General features: G+C 48.2%; 1 protein-coding gene across 13 annotated transcripts in view; it reads right to left on the minus strand.

The window, feature by feature from the left end:
* The window catches only part of TDRD7 (tudor domain containing 7), a 47,198-nt gene extending 29,289 nt beyond the window's left edge, over positions 1–17,909 (minus strand). Inside the window, exons 1-5 of one of the 13 annotated variants that reach the window (XM_088157061.1) lie at positions 17,650–17,909; positions 14,109–16,080; positions 12,620–12,844; positions 4,962–5,103; positions 3,645–3,858 (exon numbers count right to left, since the gene is read on the minus strand). In XM_088157061.1, coding sequence (XP_088013187.1) covers positions 3,645–3,858; positions 4,962–5,103; positions 12,620–12,826 — 563 coding nt within the window. In that variant the 5' untranslated portion in view covers positions 12,827–12,844; positions 14,109–16,080; positions 17,650–17,909. Of the gene's footprint in view, positions 1–3,644; positions 3,859–4,961; positions 5,104–12,619; positions 12,845–14,108; positions 17,604–17,649 lie in introns of those variants that run through there. The other 12 variants (XM_088157059.1, XM_088157056.1, XM_088157057.1 and 9 more) reach the window with 12 other exon arrangements.
* Positions 17,910–18,131: the final 222 nt, after the last annotated feature.

Genomic DNA, 18,131 nt, shown 5'->3' on the forward strand with positions numbered 1-18,131 from the left:
CACAGCTCAGATGCCCACACAAAGCAGCAGCAGTCTCTTCTTAGAAGGTGGCTATGGCTGCGCATGCAGATGCTACAAGAAATCCAGAATCCCACTTCTTTATACTTGTATCTACCAGTATGGACAACTCTAAGCTGAACAGATAGATACTCAAGCTAAAACAGTCCTCTTAATGGAAGTAGACTCAAAAGAGACTAACAGCTTTGCCAAGCAGAAGGCAAAACAATCCTATGAAATAGTCCCATGGGTAGTGGAGACTGTCCTGCTACCCCTGCCTGCCAATAGGAATCCATAGCCGTGTTCTAGTCCTCCGTGCCATATACACTTGTATCACTTTAACCCCACATCAGGTGACACAAATGATGTGACTGCAGGGGAGGCCAGCCAGAACTGCAGTGAAGTTTATGTGAGGAAGAGGGCAGATGTCCCCTGCGTCAGTTACGTCATGTGAACACCCTGGAAAGGAACCTGGAACAAAAGACTGATGATTCCCTTCTGCTGCATGTAAAAGCTAATTGGATTTGGGATCCTCTTAGTATTGGAGAGGCTTCATGTCGGGTCTTCCTGTGCTTTCTGTTGTGGTTCAACAGTTTCCCACAATGTGGTGCTGACATCGTCTTTGAGCCCAGTCATCACCAGTTTTCAGCCCTGCAATCAGACAAGTACTGTGTGATGTGCTGCTTGCTTCCACAGATCACAATGGTCACACGTCTTCAACAATGACAATGACATGGAATATGGCCAGACAGTGCCAGGGCCAACACACTTCCCTTCAGTTTGCAGGTACAGACAACTCAGCTACTTGCAAGGTCTCATGTTCCTCAAGTGCTAGAAGCCTGCTCTCAGCAAGAGGCCTCCTAGCCACACCAGCAGCCTGGCCCTTCAAAAATGCCTGACCACAGCCCTGCCAAGTCCCCATGCGTAGCTCCAGCTGAGAAGCTAGTCACGACTCACTGCCACATATCACTGCCTCACAATGAAGGGGAGAAATGCCCTTCCCTGCCAATTGCCTTACCTTGGTAAGGCCCATGCCACCCCAATCTGCTCTTTGGCCCTTCGACAGTGCTATATAAGTAGCAAGGCCAGGCGGTGGCCAGCAGTGAATAGTTCCTTGCTGCTTCAATCAAGGGAGTCACCAAGCACCTGAACCTGTTCTCATCCATGCTGCTGCCTTCCAGCTTCAAGGATTTCTGTAGTTAGCCTTATCAGCAAGGTCTCTCCCTGCCTCTGAGGGTCCACAGCAATATAGTCAGGATAACCTGAGAGATTGCTACTATAAAGACAAGACTCAGACCCTGCAAAAGCATCTGCAAGAAAGCCTCAGACAACCATCCTTAGCATTTCTCTGTTGTCATGTGAGTGTGACAGAACTGGGAAGACAACTAACCTGTTCCCCTTCCACCTAATGCTACATAGGGGCAAGCCTCTGAAGTTGTGATCATGAAAATCACTGAAAAAAATCACAGAGCACTACAGAGGCAGTCACAAGGAAACCACCATTTGCAGCTTCACTGAGGAGTTTCACTGTATCATGCTGGGTGAAGCACCAATACCTGTCACCATCCAAACAAAGCCTGTCACTGACAGGACATTGTGTCAAGGCAAGGAACACGCATATGCCATAGCAGGACAGATGTTCAACAGAAAAAGAGAAAGCAGAGATCCCTATGTGCAACCATGAGAACATGGATGTCCTTTCCTATGATGTGGGTACATGGAGGGCAGGGTAGGTAACAGAAAGTCAAAAACTGCACACAGGTAACAGCTCACTCCAAACTGGGAAGTGGGGCAGAGACAGTCTGCCACCTTCAGGACTTGTCTCAGTCAACCTGCGCTGTGAAGGCTCAGCCGCTCTCACAGGCAAGTGCTGACACCCTTGCAGGAAACAGTGCCCTCAAGTCTGCACCAGATAATTACGAGGCTGCTGTCAGCCCAGGATTTTTGGGAATGCTGTTCATAACTCCACTCATTGCACACTGTTTTTTGAAGTCAGGACTTCTTGCCGCAAATAAGCTTTCCCTCCTGCAATTCCCAAAGTACGAGCCAACTACAACATTTCAGGAGGCACAAAATGTCCCCAGCAGCAAGAACACTTGGATCTTGCCAGTCCTTCTTCAAACTGGCCAAGTTGAAACAAATTAACAAATTAATCCAGTCACATACAACTTTGTATTCACACAGAATATGAATCTCTCCTCCCCGAACTCTCCCTTCACTATGTACCCAAGCTAACAGGATAGCATTTAGACTCTTTGCAAAAGCACGAGATGTCTCCTCAAAAATACATGGGTCAAAGTAGACTTTTCTTTTATCTGCTCCTACGGTGCAGGGGAGAAACAGACAACAGAAAGAAAAGCAGAACACTTACCTAAAAGGAGCTTAGGAGAGACTGCTAGAGATGAACAAAGATAACACAAGATGTAGCAGACCACATTAGGAATAGCCAGAAGAGGGGTGACATCTACCTAATTTTATTTTACACACTACAGATCTTTAAATGCCATAAAATGCTTCCTGTATTTTCCTTACAGTAACTAACTTGGAGAAAACTCTAAGTGCTCTTTTTGCTTTGCTTGAGGTAAAGGGCCTCTGCCTTTTAGGCAAGTGTCACTTAAAAAAATGCAGCTCATCTGCACGCACAGAAAAGAGAAGGCCCAAGCATAGCTGCTCCTACTTTCTGAGTCACAGCAGGATGGCTTGGTCCTTCTCTCCTTTGCACAACAGACCCCTGATGGCACATCAAACTCACCGAGGTGAGTGGGGCAGGACATGCCTGCTTTCTGTGGGTCTTCCAGAAAGAGCAGACACTGCAGCAGGATTAGGCTGTTGTGCTGCTCTGGGCCACTTCACGGCTACACCACCCTGGAAGTGGCACACCACTGCCATTTCCATTCAATGCCAGGCTGACTTCCAACCCAGTCCGGGTTGGAGTCCTCCCCCTGCAGAGGATTACTGCCACAATCACAGCTCCAGCAGACTTAGCACAGCCACAATGAGCAACAGCAAACACTTTCTCACCACTGTCAGCTGACGGCCCAGAACAACACAGAAAGAAATGATGGGGCAGCAGCTGACTAAGCCACTCGGATTAGAGAGGCTCAAACGGGGCTGAAAAGCAGCATGTACCGCTAACCCAGCAGAACTGCAGCTCCAGCCCTCATCTCAGCTCATCCAAACACGGTCAGGTGGCTCCTGGCTCCGAGCACACTGAGAGGGGGCACAAACACTGACACTGCAACACAGAAGTCAGACAGAAGACGGAAAGAGCAGCCACCTGCAGACAACCATCACCCTCAACACACACATCACCTGTCCCTGCACACAAATCTGTTCCTCCTGCTTTCTGCCACAATGGCCACAACAGCTCCCTCCTGGGCCCAGGCAACAGCCCCACACTCCCTTGCTGTGATACCTTTCTCCCCAGAAAACATGGGAACAGGCCAAGAGCACAGGTTAGCTATGGCAGCATCCAAAAAGGCAAAACATCATCTGTCTCCTTCCTGGGATATCATCCACATCCAGACTTCACTAGCTGCAAGGGTAGGGGCCTGGATTCCCACTGGATCCCAAAAGGTACTGCTTGCCTGGAAGCATCCAAGGGTCCATCACACTTAAGTTCGCCTCACTTGTGCATACACACTGACCTGTTTACCACAGTGACATGCCTCTGCATGGGGATTTCTTTAGGTGGTCCACTCCCAGCAGCTGAAGGTAACGCAGATCGAGCACTCTCCACAACAGGTTTCACACCTCCACATGCCACTTCTCTGCCTCGGGGCAGGCGAGGAACAGGCCTCTTACTGCCTTCTTCTGGTATGTTCAAAGACCGGGGCTGCCGCAAAGTTCCTTTCGGCTTTCCTAAAGAGTTTGCAGTTGCAGCCATGAGTAGCATTCTCCTCCACCCAGACTATCTCCACCTCCCCGGGCACCTCCTGTACTGCCATCCAAAGGGTTTCTACTCTGGCTTGTGGGTACCTGAACTCCACCACACAGCAGAGGTGACCAAGTTACACCCAGAGAGGAACACACCACTTTAGCATTCAGGCCACACTGGGATAAACAAGTTCTTGGTCACTTTGTTGTTTTAAATGCTGGTTGTGCAGCATCAGTTCTGGAGGTTTCAAACATTTCCAAGATGATTGATGTGCAAGACAGTGAATCAACCTGCCTTTATAATTCATGTCATTTAACTGGGATATGAGCCACTAGTTCAGCTTCCCAACTGGCATCCTTGTAGAAAAGCAAGAAGCAGAAAACACTTCATTATAGACAACAGGGAAATACACACAAACTTATGAGACCCACTGTTGCTCCAAGCTGCCAGCCCGCAAGCAAATGGGTCTTGCCTGGGCTTAATCCAGGGCCAAATTCCACAGACAGTCACACAACAGCACAGTAGTGAGGAAAACCTGACCCACACTTCAGGAAAACACTGCTATAGCAGCTTATGCAAAAGGTAAGAGGTAAAAAGAGCTGAAAATGGGCATCAGAACTTTTGTGGCACTATGGCACTGGCATCAGAAACAGGAGCCGCTGAAACAGCCACAGATGAGGCTGCAGGGACTCCTCACTGTGAGGGAATGGTTCAATCCTCCCATTCCACAACAGGTCGAGATCAGCCTTAAAGAATAAGCAGGCTCAATGCCATGTTTCTCGACTGCATCTCAACTGTGTTTCTCACAGAAGCAGGAGCACATGAAAGTGAAGCCAAGTGTCCTACAAGGACTTTGTTTTTTAAGATCATTCACATCTCACACATACACCTGAAAAGGGCTTTCTCTCTGATGATGGCTTTCAGATACAAGCACCCTTGTCAAGAACACTCATCCTCCTGAGAACTCTACACTTGGACCATGTAACTCGTGGCTGTACGTGACACACCCTCACAATGAAGACTTTTGCTGCAGCAGCTGCACAGTTCTTTCATAAAGGCAGGTCCTCTAGAGCTGCCTAAGGCTTACCTGATAAACTGACTGGAGATGTGTTCTTCAGCCTCATCTGACAATTCACCTGCCGGACTGTTTTCTTCTTGGAACTCCTCTGTCGGGCCACCAGTTGAGCAACTCTCACAGTTTCACTGCAACTAACAGCATGGCAAATGACCTTGTTGAAACAGGAAGGGGACAGGGGAAAAAGCAGTCAGTGACACCCATGCTTATCCACAGCCCTTAGAATCACTTATATCCCTTTCCAAGCCTGTAACTGCTGGATCATGGAGGCCAGCAGGCAGTTCAGGAAACGCTTCAGTGGCAGATACGGATCTTGGAGATCTCATTTTCCTTTAGTGAAATCCTAGAAGAAACTTCAGTGAACCTCAGAAATCATGAAACCAGACAGCCAGAGCCTCTCCATCACCTTTCCACATTAGATTGGGCCCCTCTGAGAAACAGCCTGGTTTCTAACTCCCATCCCATAGGCCTACATGCTATAATTTTGGGAAGTCATGGGTTTGCAGCCTGTCCTTGTTCCTCCTGCCAGGGCTCACTAGAGGTTCTGGCATCATGCTGACCCTGTGGAGCAGGGTTGCCTTTGCTCCACTTACCAAAGAAACTGCACAACTTCCTGGCTGCAGCAATCGCCTCACAGGCACTGGGCTGGCCCCCAACAACAGCCCAGCCTTGGACAAGCGCACAGCTATCTCCCTGCCCAACTTCATGGCCTCTTGCCTCAACATCCACTCACCTCAGGCCATCCTGTGGATGGAGACAGGAACTTAGCCTTGGCAAGACACCAAACCATGTGCCTAGCATGCATTTTGCCTCACAAAGAAGATGAAAGCCCAAACTTTTGGGCCATTCAACTGCTGAAAAGGCAGCTGGATGAGTACTCCTCCAGGACTCCATAAGGACACAGGCAGTTACCCCAAAAGCACTAAGTTAAAAATGGATATCTGTGGTCTCAGCCATGTTCTGTGGTGGTGGTGGAGGGCCCCTTTCTCAGCAGTGCCATGGGGCCAGCACTGCTGTCTTGCTAGTCATGGCCCCCAGCGAACACCAGAGATGACCATTTTGCACAGGGCAAGAGAAACTCAGGGACTTCACCAGCACCTCTGAAATTTAGTTAACAGCAGCTCCAAAAATGATCTTTTCTCACAACCAAGACAGGGCAACCAAAACAGAAAAACAACAAAAGCAAGAGACTGGTAAGCAGCAACAATTTGTTCCAGGGATCTTCTCAAATCTCCAGGGTGACCCACACAGCCCAGGAAGATATGGGCAACGGATGATGCCACTAGAAACCAGGCAACTCCTCCAGCAGCTGCTGGAGAGCTCCAGCTCTCCAGCTCATCCTTCCCCCTCCTCTTCCTCCTCCTCTGCTGCCCACCCATCATCTTTGCTGGGCTGGCTCAACACAGAGCCACTGCAGGGAGGGCCTCTGCTTCTGAGGGACAGCTCTCCTACCCCAGGAGTTCCTGCTTAAAAATCAGATAGTGTCTCTGCTGCACAGTCAGCACTGATAGAAACAGCAATCCAGCAGTCTCACCACTGTAGTGATTAAATGCCAGTAATCACAGAAAAACTGAGACTGGAAAACATTGCTCCAGTCCACATCATACAGCATCTTTGTTCAAAGTAGCATCAACTGGACCTAGTTAGGCAGATGGTGGAATACTCCCAAGAACAAAGAACTCTCAACCCACTCTGGACAACTTCTTCCATTGTTTAGCCAGCCTCACTGTAAAAAAGTGGGTGGTTTAACATTTATGTGGGACTACTTTTATTCACGCTCCTTCCATTGTCTCTTGTCTGTTCACTGAATACCAATGAGAACTGCACATGGAGTTGTGCTCTAGGGTTTTTTACTCCCTTTAACCGACATATGGATAAGATTTCCCTGAGCTTTCACTTTTTCATCACAAACAATCCCCATGCTCTGAGCCCTGCATCATCTTCACAATCATTCCATGAACTTGCTTCAGTGTGACCACATCTGTCTTGCTCTGGGAAGCTTAGAATAGGATGTTGTTTCACTGCCACTGAGTAGAGGGGAATAATCACCCCCCACAGAATGCTGGCAACTCTTCCTAATGAATCCCAGTATGCTGTTGGTCTCCCTTGCTGCAATGGCACCCTGCTCACCGAACTTTGCACCCACCAGAACTCCAGGGCATTTCTCTGCCAAGCTACTTTTCAGTTGGTGAACCCCAAAACTATATAGGAACATAGGGTTTCTCTTCCCCAGGTGCAGGACTTGGCATTTCCCTATATTGAACTTCACAGTGCTCCTGATGCTCCATTTCTCCAGCTTCTTGAGATCCCTCTGAACAAAAAGCGCATTTGCCTCCTCTATCAGTCTCTCCTGTCACCTACAGACTTGCTGAGGATGATCTCTGTCCCATCATCTACGTCATTCATGAACACATTAGACAGCAGTTCCTGAGCATCTACTCTCAGGGCACATCACTTTTAAGTGGTCTCCCAATGGGTTTTGTGCTACTGTTATGGAGCAGCGTACTACAAGCCATACCAAAATTCAGTTAAACTACATCCAGTGGTCTCCATTCAACCAATCATCCCAATTTGGAAGAGTATTTATTTGGTCATATATGATTTTTACTTCGTAAATCCATACTGACTTGCCTTCTTGTCTTTCAAGAGTCTGGAACAACTTTCCCACAGTTCAATGTCAGGCTGATCTTCCCACCTTCCCCAGAGAAGGGTGGTGCTTTCTTTCACTCCTCAAGAATCTCCCACAAACTACCATGACCTTTCTAAGGTAACTGACACCTGCGGGTGCACTGCAGTAAACTCATGGACTTGTGCACGTTCAGCTTTTCCAAATGTTCCCTATCTTAATCCCCCCCCCAAGAACAATAAGATTTCCTTGCCCTGCACTTTCCTCTGCCTATTTCCATAGTATCTCTATACCCCTTCCAGCTCACCCAATTCTGCTTCTACCTCCTGTCGGTATGCTTGTAATGGTAGACTGAAGTCAGGAACTCCTTCTCCAACCTTGCTTAAGAAAGAGAGTTTGTCATACAGCAGCCTGTACCTGAGTCATAACCCATTTTTATGAAAGGTGAACCTGAAATCCTTCACTCTTTCACGATGTCTGTGCAACAATCTGAGCTCAACAGTTTGAGCATGGACTTGATAAGATTTGAGTGAAGTGAAACACAGCAAAAGGCTGAAGGTCTTCATTTGCTGTACCTTCTTTCTTCCAGTTTTTCTTTTGTCCCTGTATCCCTGTCCGTTTCCTCCCATTCCCTGTATACTTAACCAGCTATTTTAGGAACTTTCTTTGGAAGCACTTTCTCAGAACTGGCAGTGCTCTGGGAGTTGCTCTCAAGGGGAAATGCAGTCTTTCTTAGGTCCACGAATGTTTGTTTGGGCAGCATCTGTATAATCCTCCCAGGCTGCTACTCCCTGCTCCCACCTCATGGATGCTTCCATCTATGGCTCAGTTTTGTCAGTGCTCCTGCCCCCTTTGCTTTTTTCCCCCAACTGTTGGAGCATACCATTCTGGAAACTGGAGGAGGCAATCCTGAAAGCTCATTACCTCTCCTAGATAATTTTCTTCAGGACTGTATTCCATGACTCTTCCAAGCAGATTCCTGAACAGGCCAAAGTCTGCTCTCTCAAAGTGCTGCATTGTTGATCCTACTTTTTGCTTTGTTTCCCTTCTTTCAGGCTCACAGACACCATCTAGCCACAGACAGGGCTCTTCCCATCCCTCACACCTGCAATCATCACTCCTTGTTTTCAAGGACTGTGTCCAGCAGAGCACCTCTCCTCACTGATCCATTGCATGTGACAAGATGTTGAGAGCAGCAGACCCCAGAAACATCCTGAATTGCTCATCTTGGATGTCTTGTCCCTATAGCAGCTATGGCAGTGGCCAAAGTCCCCTATGAAGATCAAAGCCTGCAAATGTGGGGCTTCTTGCCGTTGTCAAAAGAAAGCATCATCTGCTTTGTCTACAACTTCTTCTGGCCTAAGATATTTGTAATAGCTAAGACATTGTAACAGATAGAGAGCACGTTGCCCTTAACTGTTCTGTCCACTACTTATAAGCTCTTGCTGTCTCATCATCTGTCCCAAGACAGAGCTCCCAGCATCCTCACTGCTCTCAAACTTGGAACGTCTCACAGGAACTCCTCCTATTCACCACTGCAGCCTATAACTCCTCAGCAGATAGTGTCAACCCACAGCAGCATGCTGGTTGTGTAGCCGTGGAAAGGGGTTTTAACCCTTTAAGTGCGGTGGAAATAAGATGCACAGCTACATGGTTGTTTTTCATGACAGGAAGAAAGAGACAAGTTTATTCAGAGACACACTTGGTTTTATAGCATGACTCGCAACTCCAAGAGTAGAGAAAAGGTGATTGGTTCAGAGAGGAGACACCCCATTCCCAGGGCCTGGTCACTTACCACAACAGGTGCTCTATCTTTGTTAATAATTCCTTTTTATTTTGACCAAATTATCACCCTGGGAGAAATTCTCCCTAGCCTTGAGCTGGACCAGCTTATCGGCTGGGAACAGAGCTGAAAAGCTCCAGCCTGGAATATTTTTCAGGCTGTAATTTTCTTACTTTCTCAATATGTGTCCCACACTGGTTGTGTGACCTGTTGCAACAACTCCCCATGACTTCAAACGAGATCACAGCCCTGAAAAGCACAAAGATCTCCAGTTTCTGCTGGTTGTAGCCCAAGCTGTGGACAGTTGTGTACTGGCACTTCAGAGAGGAGTTGTGCCCAATTCCAGAAAAGTGTATGAGAGCATTCCTCAGACTCCTAGCTAACAGGAGTGGATGTATGGGATGGATCACTTGACCTTTGTTCTTGAAGTCTCAATATAAAAGGTTTTTTGTCACTATACAGTTTATCATAGTTTTATAAATGCACATTTTCACATCTTTGGTATACTTCAGGTTTTTCCTGCCACTACCGTTCTAAGTAATTTTTAGCATTTCCTTCCCTTGTTCCATAGTGATAAAGTTTAACAAAATGATTTGAATTAAAATGAATTCAGATGTAAAAAGGGATGGGGTAGATGAGCAGAGCAAAGCAGTCTTCAAATTTCTCCTTCAGAAGGGGCTTATTTATTCAAGCAGAAGTCATAGTTTTCTTAGAGGAATGTGCAACAACACAGTTTTAATAAATTAATGTGAAGCAGAGAAAAATAGAATTCCTTGAAATGATGCAACCCCCTGTTGCAGGTGCACAGTATTTCAATGAGTCCCCTTGCAGTGCTTTCTGTATACTGAACTTATTTCTCATCTTCTGTGGAAACTGGAGGCCATACCTACTGCACAAAGAAAAAGTCACCAGCTTTAATCTTTCCCACATTCAAGACAGCTAAATTAGTGTTCAGTAGTAAGAGGAACAAAGGACAATTTATATCATTGCCTTCCCAAGATAATCAGTCTGTTCAGCCTCAGTTACCAAGCTAATATTCACCTCCCACGAATACTTAAGGCTGTAACATGTGGCACTTCAAGATCAATTTGTATTATTTACTGCCTACTTTATACTATTCCTTGATGAATTCATTTCTTGTGGTACGTCTTGGAGAGATGACTTAGCAGTAAGGAAAGTCCTTTTAAGGCGACCTAGACTGAAATCAGGACCATTAACTTCTACCAGACCCCTGGATGTGCATGTCTTTGCTGTCCTGTCCCAGTGTCCACAGAGGATTAAAGGAAGAAGCAAGGGTCTTGACAGACATTTTGGAGGTCAGTGTACTCCAGAGCCATGAAGGAGAGACTGGCTAACTGCATGCTCTTGCAGTAGCCTTATGTGGACTCTGAGCTATGATATCAGCCTATAATGGAACTGAAGTATTCTGGAGAGAGGTGAACAAAGAGAACAAGCTTCTAATGACACGTAAGGCCCTGTAACAAGAAAGCACATGGGAGCAGTTCCAGGTAGCCTAGTAGCCCACATTAGTGCATAATCATGCTTGCCACCCCCTGCTTAATGTGTGCCATGGGGACATTATGGATACTGGCAACAGGAGGATCATCAAACAGCAACATGGGCTCAGCCCTTGCACCTCTCCTGCCTCTCAAGTGTTCAACAAGGTGTTTTCTCTCAGCTGTTTCAGTCATGCAAAGCAGAGTTGGCACTTCTGAACCAAGTGAATCCTCCTCAACTACCTCAAGATCCTGTTTAGTCACTCTCTCCTTTTTCACCTCCTAAAGCCACATTTCACTCTCTTGTAACAGCTGTCACAAAGAAGTCACTGCCCCCAGTGCTATACAAGAGCTCACAAGGCTCTCAGCACACATCATATTAGTGGATAAACAAGGCTCTCAAGGGAATGGGAGGATACCAGATTACACCCTGCAAGGCCCTAGTTAGAAACAGATGGCTGTCTGCCAGAACCACCACGAGGAAGCATTTAATTGCAGGATCGCAAATGTTCCCAGACCTGAGGTACCTGCAATCCTGTTACTGATGTAGCTGCAGCTGAGGCAGGCTTTGGAGAAAAAGAATCCCAAACTTCCGCATCTGCTGTAAAAGGACAAATCCTGATGTAAATGTGCAGAACAGGAACCGATTGGTTAAAAACAGCCACACTTTCAGGCATCAGGACAAAACCCAGGATACTTCTCACCATATTCTCACCACTCAGCTAAAGAGGGAGAACTAGTTCTGAGTTCCCAGATGCCATCTCGATCCAGCTGAGCAAACAAGGAAGCTCAGCCTTATGTCTTGCCTCTTCAGACCTGCTATGACAGCCATACATTGTGCCAAACATCCACTAGCTTTTTGCTCTACCTCAGGCTACAAAGACTTCAGGAATCAAGTCATAGCTCCAACAAGGGAGAGGCTTCAAGCTTGCCATGCAGATCATCTGCAAGTCAAACAGCTAAAATAGCTATCTGCTATAGAGAATGCATTCTGGACTTCAATCCAGGAAGTCCAGACTATTGGGCAAGGATGTTTCTTGTCCTAGCAAGCTGCTTCCAAGGTGGCAGCCACCAGGAGACACAGGCTAGTGCAGCAAGAGCAAGGAATAAGGGACAACTCTTCTACCACACCAATCCTCCGCTAAGATCTGCTTCTTCTTGATCTGTGTGATGACCCTTTTTTATCCCCTGCAACTTGCCAAGCTGAGGCACTTGCAACTGTTGCAGCAAGGAACCTCACTAACCACCTCAGCACATATTTGTAGTCCTGTTGCACTGCAACCCATAACAAATAACAATCCCAAGTCCAAAGCAAGCGCTGTCAAGCTTATAAGCAATAGCACCTAAGAGTTTCACTATAGGAAAAAAATTATACTAAGCCCCACTGAGAAGAGATGATTAACACACACAAGTTAATCTTCTTTAAGGTCCCAGGACAAGCCACTAGTATGTCCTCCAAAGTCAGAAATGCTGAGAAAGGGGCCAGATCTCCACAGTCACACAAGTGATCGTTCCACACAGAATTCACATTTCCAGGAAAAAGTCCTGCATTTTTACACCTTTTGCATACAGAACCTTGGGTCTGGAATGCAGAGACAGGAAAATAAGGAACACTTAAGTATCTTATGTCACAGCTTCCACCTCTCCCAGAATTAGTGCACTATATGCATGCTACAGAAATCCACAGCACAAAAGGAGCTAAAGCTATGAACCAGGAACATTCTGCAAACACAAAAGCCACTTTGGAACTATAAATGATTCTTACCTCTCCCATTTTGTTCTCTTCCATTCTGACCACTCCTGGGACACTCTCCAAGTAGCTTTCCAGTGTGTCATATCCTAGATGCTTGAAGGGAATTAACTCATTGGTCAGGGATCTGTATTCACTCTGAAGTTCTGACAAACGTATGCCATTTTTAAAAGCATGAAGAACAGCTCGCAGGCCTTTTGCAACAAGTTCTGGCTCCTGCATCTTCACCTATACCCCTGCCTCCAAAAGAAAAAAAGAAGAGAAAAAAACCAAACATTTTTACATACACTGGCTTTTACTATTCAAGATCCCTCCCCCAACAAGCCAGAATGCAGCAACTCAGTGGCCCATCTCTGGAGACTTTGATGCTTCTGGGTAGACTTGTAGGGCCACAGTTGTGCAAGCCAAGCATAATGTGGTATGGAACACATGGGGCATGACGTTGTCAAAAAGTGCTGACAAAGGAGCACAGCAGCCATCATGCACAAGTTGGATCTGCCAGACCACCACCAGAGGTCACATGGCCAGACGAGGGGCGGGAGCTGCTATGCAACTGACCCACCACAGACAAGTACTGGATACTGCAGCTGGGACAGGACAATTCTGGATGTGTGTGTAACTGCAGAAGAGAGGCACTCTGGAAAGTGGCCTGGAGGTCCTGCTTTGTGGAAAGTTGAACATAAGTCATCAGTGCCCTGGCAGCCCGGAGGGCCACCTGTGTCCTGGGGTGCATCAGGCCCAACACTGGCAGCACGGCAAGGGAGGGAATTGTCCTGCTCTGCACTGGGGCAGCCTCACCTCGAGTGCTGGGGACCAGTCTGGGTGATACAGTATAAGAAAGACATTCAGCTGTTAAGAGAGTGCCTAAAGGGTGGCAACAAAGATACTGAAGGGCTGTGAGGGTAATCCATATGAGGAGTGGCTGAGGTCACTTGGTCTGTTCAGCCTAGAGAAGACTGAGGACAGACCTCACTGCAGTCTACAACTTCCTTGTTGGAAGGGAACAGGAAGGGCAGACACTGACATCTACGCTCTTGTGACCAGGCCATTCTGTCGGGTCCTGTCACTGAAGTGGTGTCAGAGAAGGTTTAATCTGGATATCAGGAGAAGGTTCTTCACCCAGAGGGTGACTGAGCACTACTAGAACAGGCTCTCCATGGAAGTGGTCAGAGTATCAGGTCTGACAGAGTTCAAGAAGAACTTCGAGAATGGTCTAAGGCACATAGTGTGATTCGCTGACTCTCCTGCACAAGACCAGGAGTTGGACTTCGGTCCTACGGGTCCATTCCAATTCAGGATATTCTTTGATTGGATGACACCTGCAGGGCTAGAGCTTCCACTGAAAGTGAGACAGGGTACAACCACCACCCCCTGCCACAGCATCCCACACTCTGGTAGAGAGACCAGAGCTGCTCCGCATGCCCCTGGGCCAGCACCTGCACCCATGCACACGACTCAGCTCCACCGTGGAAACAGCATGCATCTGGGGCATGCAACATCTTACCCACAAGGGCACAACGCCATGACTCCATAGACTCTTCAGAGAGAAAACACAACGTGAGTCCCCAGGCAAGTGGTCCTCTGACACAGGGATTTTGTTTTGGCCTTCTGTTTTCTCAACCTGTGTTGCTCATGTTTGGTGGGGCCTTGGGATGCCCAGAGCCTGCCCCAGGGATATGCACTGCATGACCATCCCACTGGGCTCTGCCCAGGCATGGAGCCTTCTCAGCCTGGAGTGAGGGACACATCTCTTCCGGGGACATGACATGGTGCTTGCTGAGGCCCACCTGGCGGCCACCTCACACAGCTCCACAGCCCTCGGGCACATCCCAGTGCTCTGTGACACCTCTTGGCTGCTCCCCAAACAGCTCAGTGCTTTTTCTGCAGCCATGCAAAGCAGAAGGCCTGAACCTGCCTTTTACCTTTATGCAATGCATTTCATTCACATAAACAAATTCATTCCATCAGCTCTGAAGAAAGACTGCTTTATCTACCTCAGGCTTATGATTTTACTATTACAAATGTCTCATTTATATACCTCTAGAAATTTGTATCATTAGCATGTCTAAGTATAAATCTACTGATTCACTCCTTCATACACACATCTCTAACTATCTACATACCCTATGCCTGGGCTGCATATAAATATTTTGGTAGCTGAGTACTTCCTGCTACAAGGAAGCAGGGGCTGCAACACTGAACAAAAGGGCATCTCCCTCCCACAAAATGCTGGCAGAAAACTTCCAGCTAGGCCTCCGGTCCGGGAAATCTGGCCAGCACAGGAGGCACTTTCAAAGCAGGAGCCAGCGCTACCTAAAGCCCTCCTAGCCCCCCAGTTCACTAGCCTGCACACACTCGGGACTTCTCCAGGAACGCCCAGCTACGCCCATGGAATGCTGGGGCGCGCCAGGCACAAGAGCTGCAGGGCAGGCTCTGTGCTCCCAGCTGGGTGTCCTCCTCCCAGGCGCTGGCTCACCGCAGTGACACTCCTGCCACGGGAACCTCCCTGCCACGGCCACGGACTAAAGCCACACGGAGCTCTCGCACAACCCAGCAACAGCCCTGCTCTCAAAGCGAGTGCTGCATGCAGGCTCCAGTCCAGCACAGCACACCGCTGTACCTCACGCACCTTGTCTTCTACCCCAGCCACTCATGTGCGACAGGAGCAGAGCCAGTGCTTCTGGAGAAAGCCACCTCACCCTCCTCAAGATGCTCCAGCTCTAGGCACAGCATCAGAATGCCCCTCCTCCGGCACACCAGGGCGAGTAACTGCTGCCTATGTACCCACACGAGGCTCTCTCAAATCCGCAGTGCTGCCACGAAGGACCCCGGGAAAGGCTGCTCTGCACCGCTCTCCCCAGAAGAGACACTCTCCTGTTACTGCTTCCCTTCCTGGGAAAGTCACCCTGGGCAACAACACACTAAGTCCAGAAGGAAGAGAAACCCCAACCACCAGCACATTTCACATGCCACCTCATTCACTTCAGTCTCTCCTTTCTTGCACCCAACTTCACGATGGTCCAGCTCCGGGGCCAGGCAAGGAGGCACGGCATCAAGTCCTTCTCTGCACCGCTCCTACAACAGTTCCACTTGATGCACACACAGCACTTTACTAACACAGCTCTCTACACTTTTATTCCCACACAGGTACACCCACATCCCTGCACCCATACAGACGGCACAGATAATACATGTCTTCACACACACAAGGTTCCTTAACCCTACAATTTCTGCCCTTGCTGCTCCAGTGGGTTTCACTGACTGACCTTGCAACAATCCCTCAGCAACAGCTGCCCTCAGAGCTGCCCTCTGTGCAAAACAGGCACTGCCCAGGAGGAGAAGCACATGCTGGACCTGCACATCTCCACACAGCAATGGGCAAATCTACACTGGGCACTTGCATCCTTCTCTCATCCTTTCAGAGACTTTGCAGCTGGTGCACTGAGCTTCAAAGAGTCAGAAGTCGTGACTGCCACCTGCCAGAAGAAAAAGACATACGAGGTTCACATCTCCTTTGGACCCACTCAGTTTTAAATGATGTCATGCGCCACAGGAAGGTCTGTGTGGTGTAAAGTCCTGATCATATAAAAAAAATCCCAAACACTCAAGCATTGAGAACGACAGCAAAAAATGCAGTTCACTCTACAACTTCAAGCCACATTCATTCAAGAGATATGGAAAAGCTGATGAGAAACTTTTTGTCTACTGTGTCTTTTAAATAATAGACTTAATTTCTTATTTGGTTAACACGGCTCTTGAAAGTTCTCTTGCCTAAGCCTCCTGAGTTTATCTTTCTGCTCAGGTAAAATTAACAGTTTATGCAGTACATCCAAGGAGTGATGAAGAAAATTTAAAATAACCTGGAATGGCATTTTCAAAAGTTGATCCAAAAGAAAAAACTTCACTAAAAAAAGAAATGGAGGATCATAGGGGTATGACATCATGTCAATATCAGACATGTTAGCTGTATACCAATACAACTGTCCAATTTTATCAGAAATAGTGATGCCTTGGCTTTTAGCTTTTATATTTTTCAGACTCTTCGCTGCTTGATATGTAACTCTGAAACATGTTAGGTGTTAGTAAGTTCTCTTCACAGAGTAGTAAGACAAAACAATCCCTCCCTAGCTAGAGAATCAAGGACACCCGTTACCCAAAAATATAAACAACGGCAAAGGCAAAAGGGCAAGCCAAGGGGTTGAGACTTCATAACCTGTAGCTGTGGTTGGACAACTGATCCCAATATGTGGATGAACCAAAACTTATAGAAGTGTAAAACTCGTGACCAGAATGCATCTTGGACTCAATCTGGGTGCAGCTCTGGCCAAGCTCTTGCACTGCCCAAGGTGTATCCTTTCAATAAATACCTATTTTATTCCTTTTGCCCTGTCTAGTCTCTGTTCCAGGTCAGCCTTTCCAGGCATCATGAGCAAAAAGCATATTGTAAAGTCTATTCCCCTAAACTATATTGTAAGGAGTAGTCACGAGGATATGTTAAACGAGGTGAACAGATACTAGGGCACAAAGGTTAAACTGAATCCAGTCTCAACCCACACTTTACAATCTTCCCATTCCTACAGTCAGCAATTACACAGAAGACTTGCAAGGCAGAAATTGTGACAAAACCGATATAGAAACAGAAAGCTACACAGCCAGCTCAGAGTAGCTTCCAAAGCTTTTTAAAAATCGTTTTTGAGTTAAGCTTCTTTAACATTAGGTCATTCAGCAGTTAAGACATTTTCCCGGCGGTTCAGTGCCTCCAGATAGCAGGACACTTCACGGGAAACAGAGCCCGAGCCACCTCATCATCACTAAGTCAGCGCACATCGCTCAAACCACCTCTGCCAGCATCTGAATCGAAACTTTCTTCAGAATGCGCAGAACAGCCATCGGCGCTGCTGATCATTAGCCAGGCTAAGGAAAAGTGGAAATCCAGACGGATCTCCGGCAGGGAGGGATGCACTCCCTCGTAGCCTCGCTCTTCGCAGGCTACAAACACTCCCCTGGAGAACACAGATCTCCGAAGGTAGAAAGCATCCACTAACCCGCTGAAGATGGGACGCTGTCACCGCGCAGACACTGAGGAGGAGCAGCCTCCCGCCGGCTGCCGCTCCCCTCAGACGCGACGACTTACGCCCGACGGGGTCTGGTCCTTCCTTTCCACTCCCTCCACCCGGGGTTTTCAGACACCAAAATCCTCTTCCCGTATTGCTGCCGCTGCCGCAGCCGCCGCGGGGCCGGCCTGGAGCCGGGCGGAGCCACAGCCTCCTTGCGCTGGGCTGGGGACTGAGGGCGCCCCTCCCGGCACCAACCGCCCAGCCGGCCCGGACCCCCCGTCAGCCTTTGCGCGGCCCGGCCCGGCCCGACCGCCGCCTCCGCCCTGCCCGCCCCCGCCCCGGGCGCCTGCGCGGCACCCGTGTCCTGCCGCTGTCTCCGTGTCCTGCCGCTGCCTGGAAGGGCCACGTGTGCCCTCGGCCGCGGGAGCTGGGCGGGACCCACGCCGGGCACTGGCCGCCTTCTGGCCGCG

This window comes from Sturnus vulgaris, chromosome Z (assembly GCF_052056855.1).
Source record: "Sturnus vulgaris isolate bStuVul1 chromosome Z, bStuVul1.hap1, whole genome shotgun sequence".
Taxonomy (NCBI): domain Eukaryota; kingdom Metazoa; phylum Chordata; class Aves; order Passeriformes; family Sturnidae; genus Sturnus; species Sturnus vulgaris.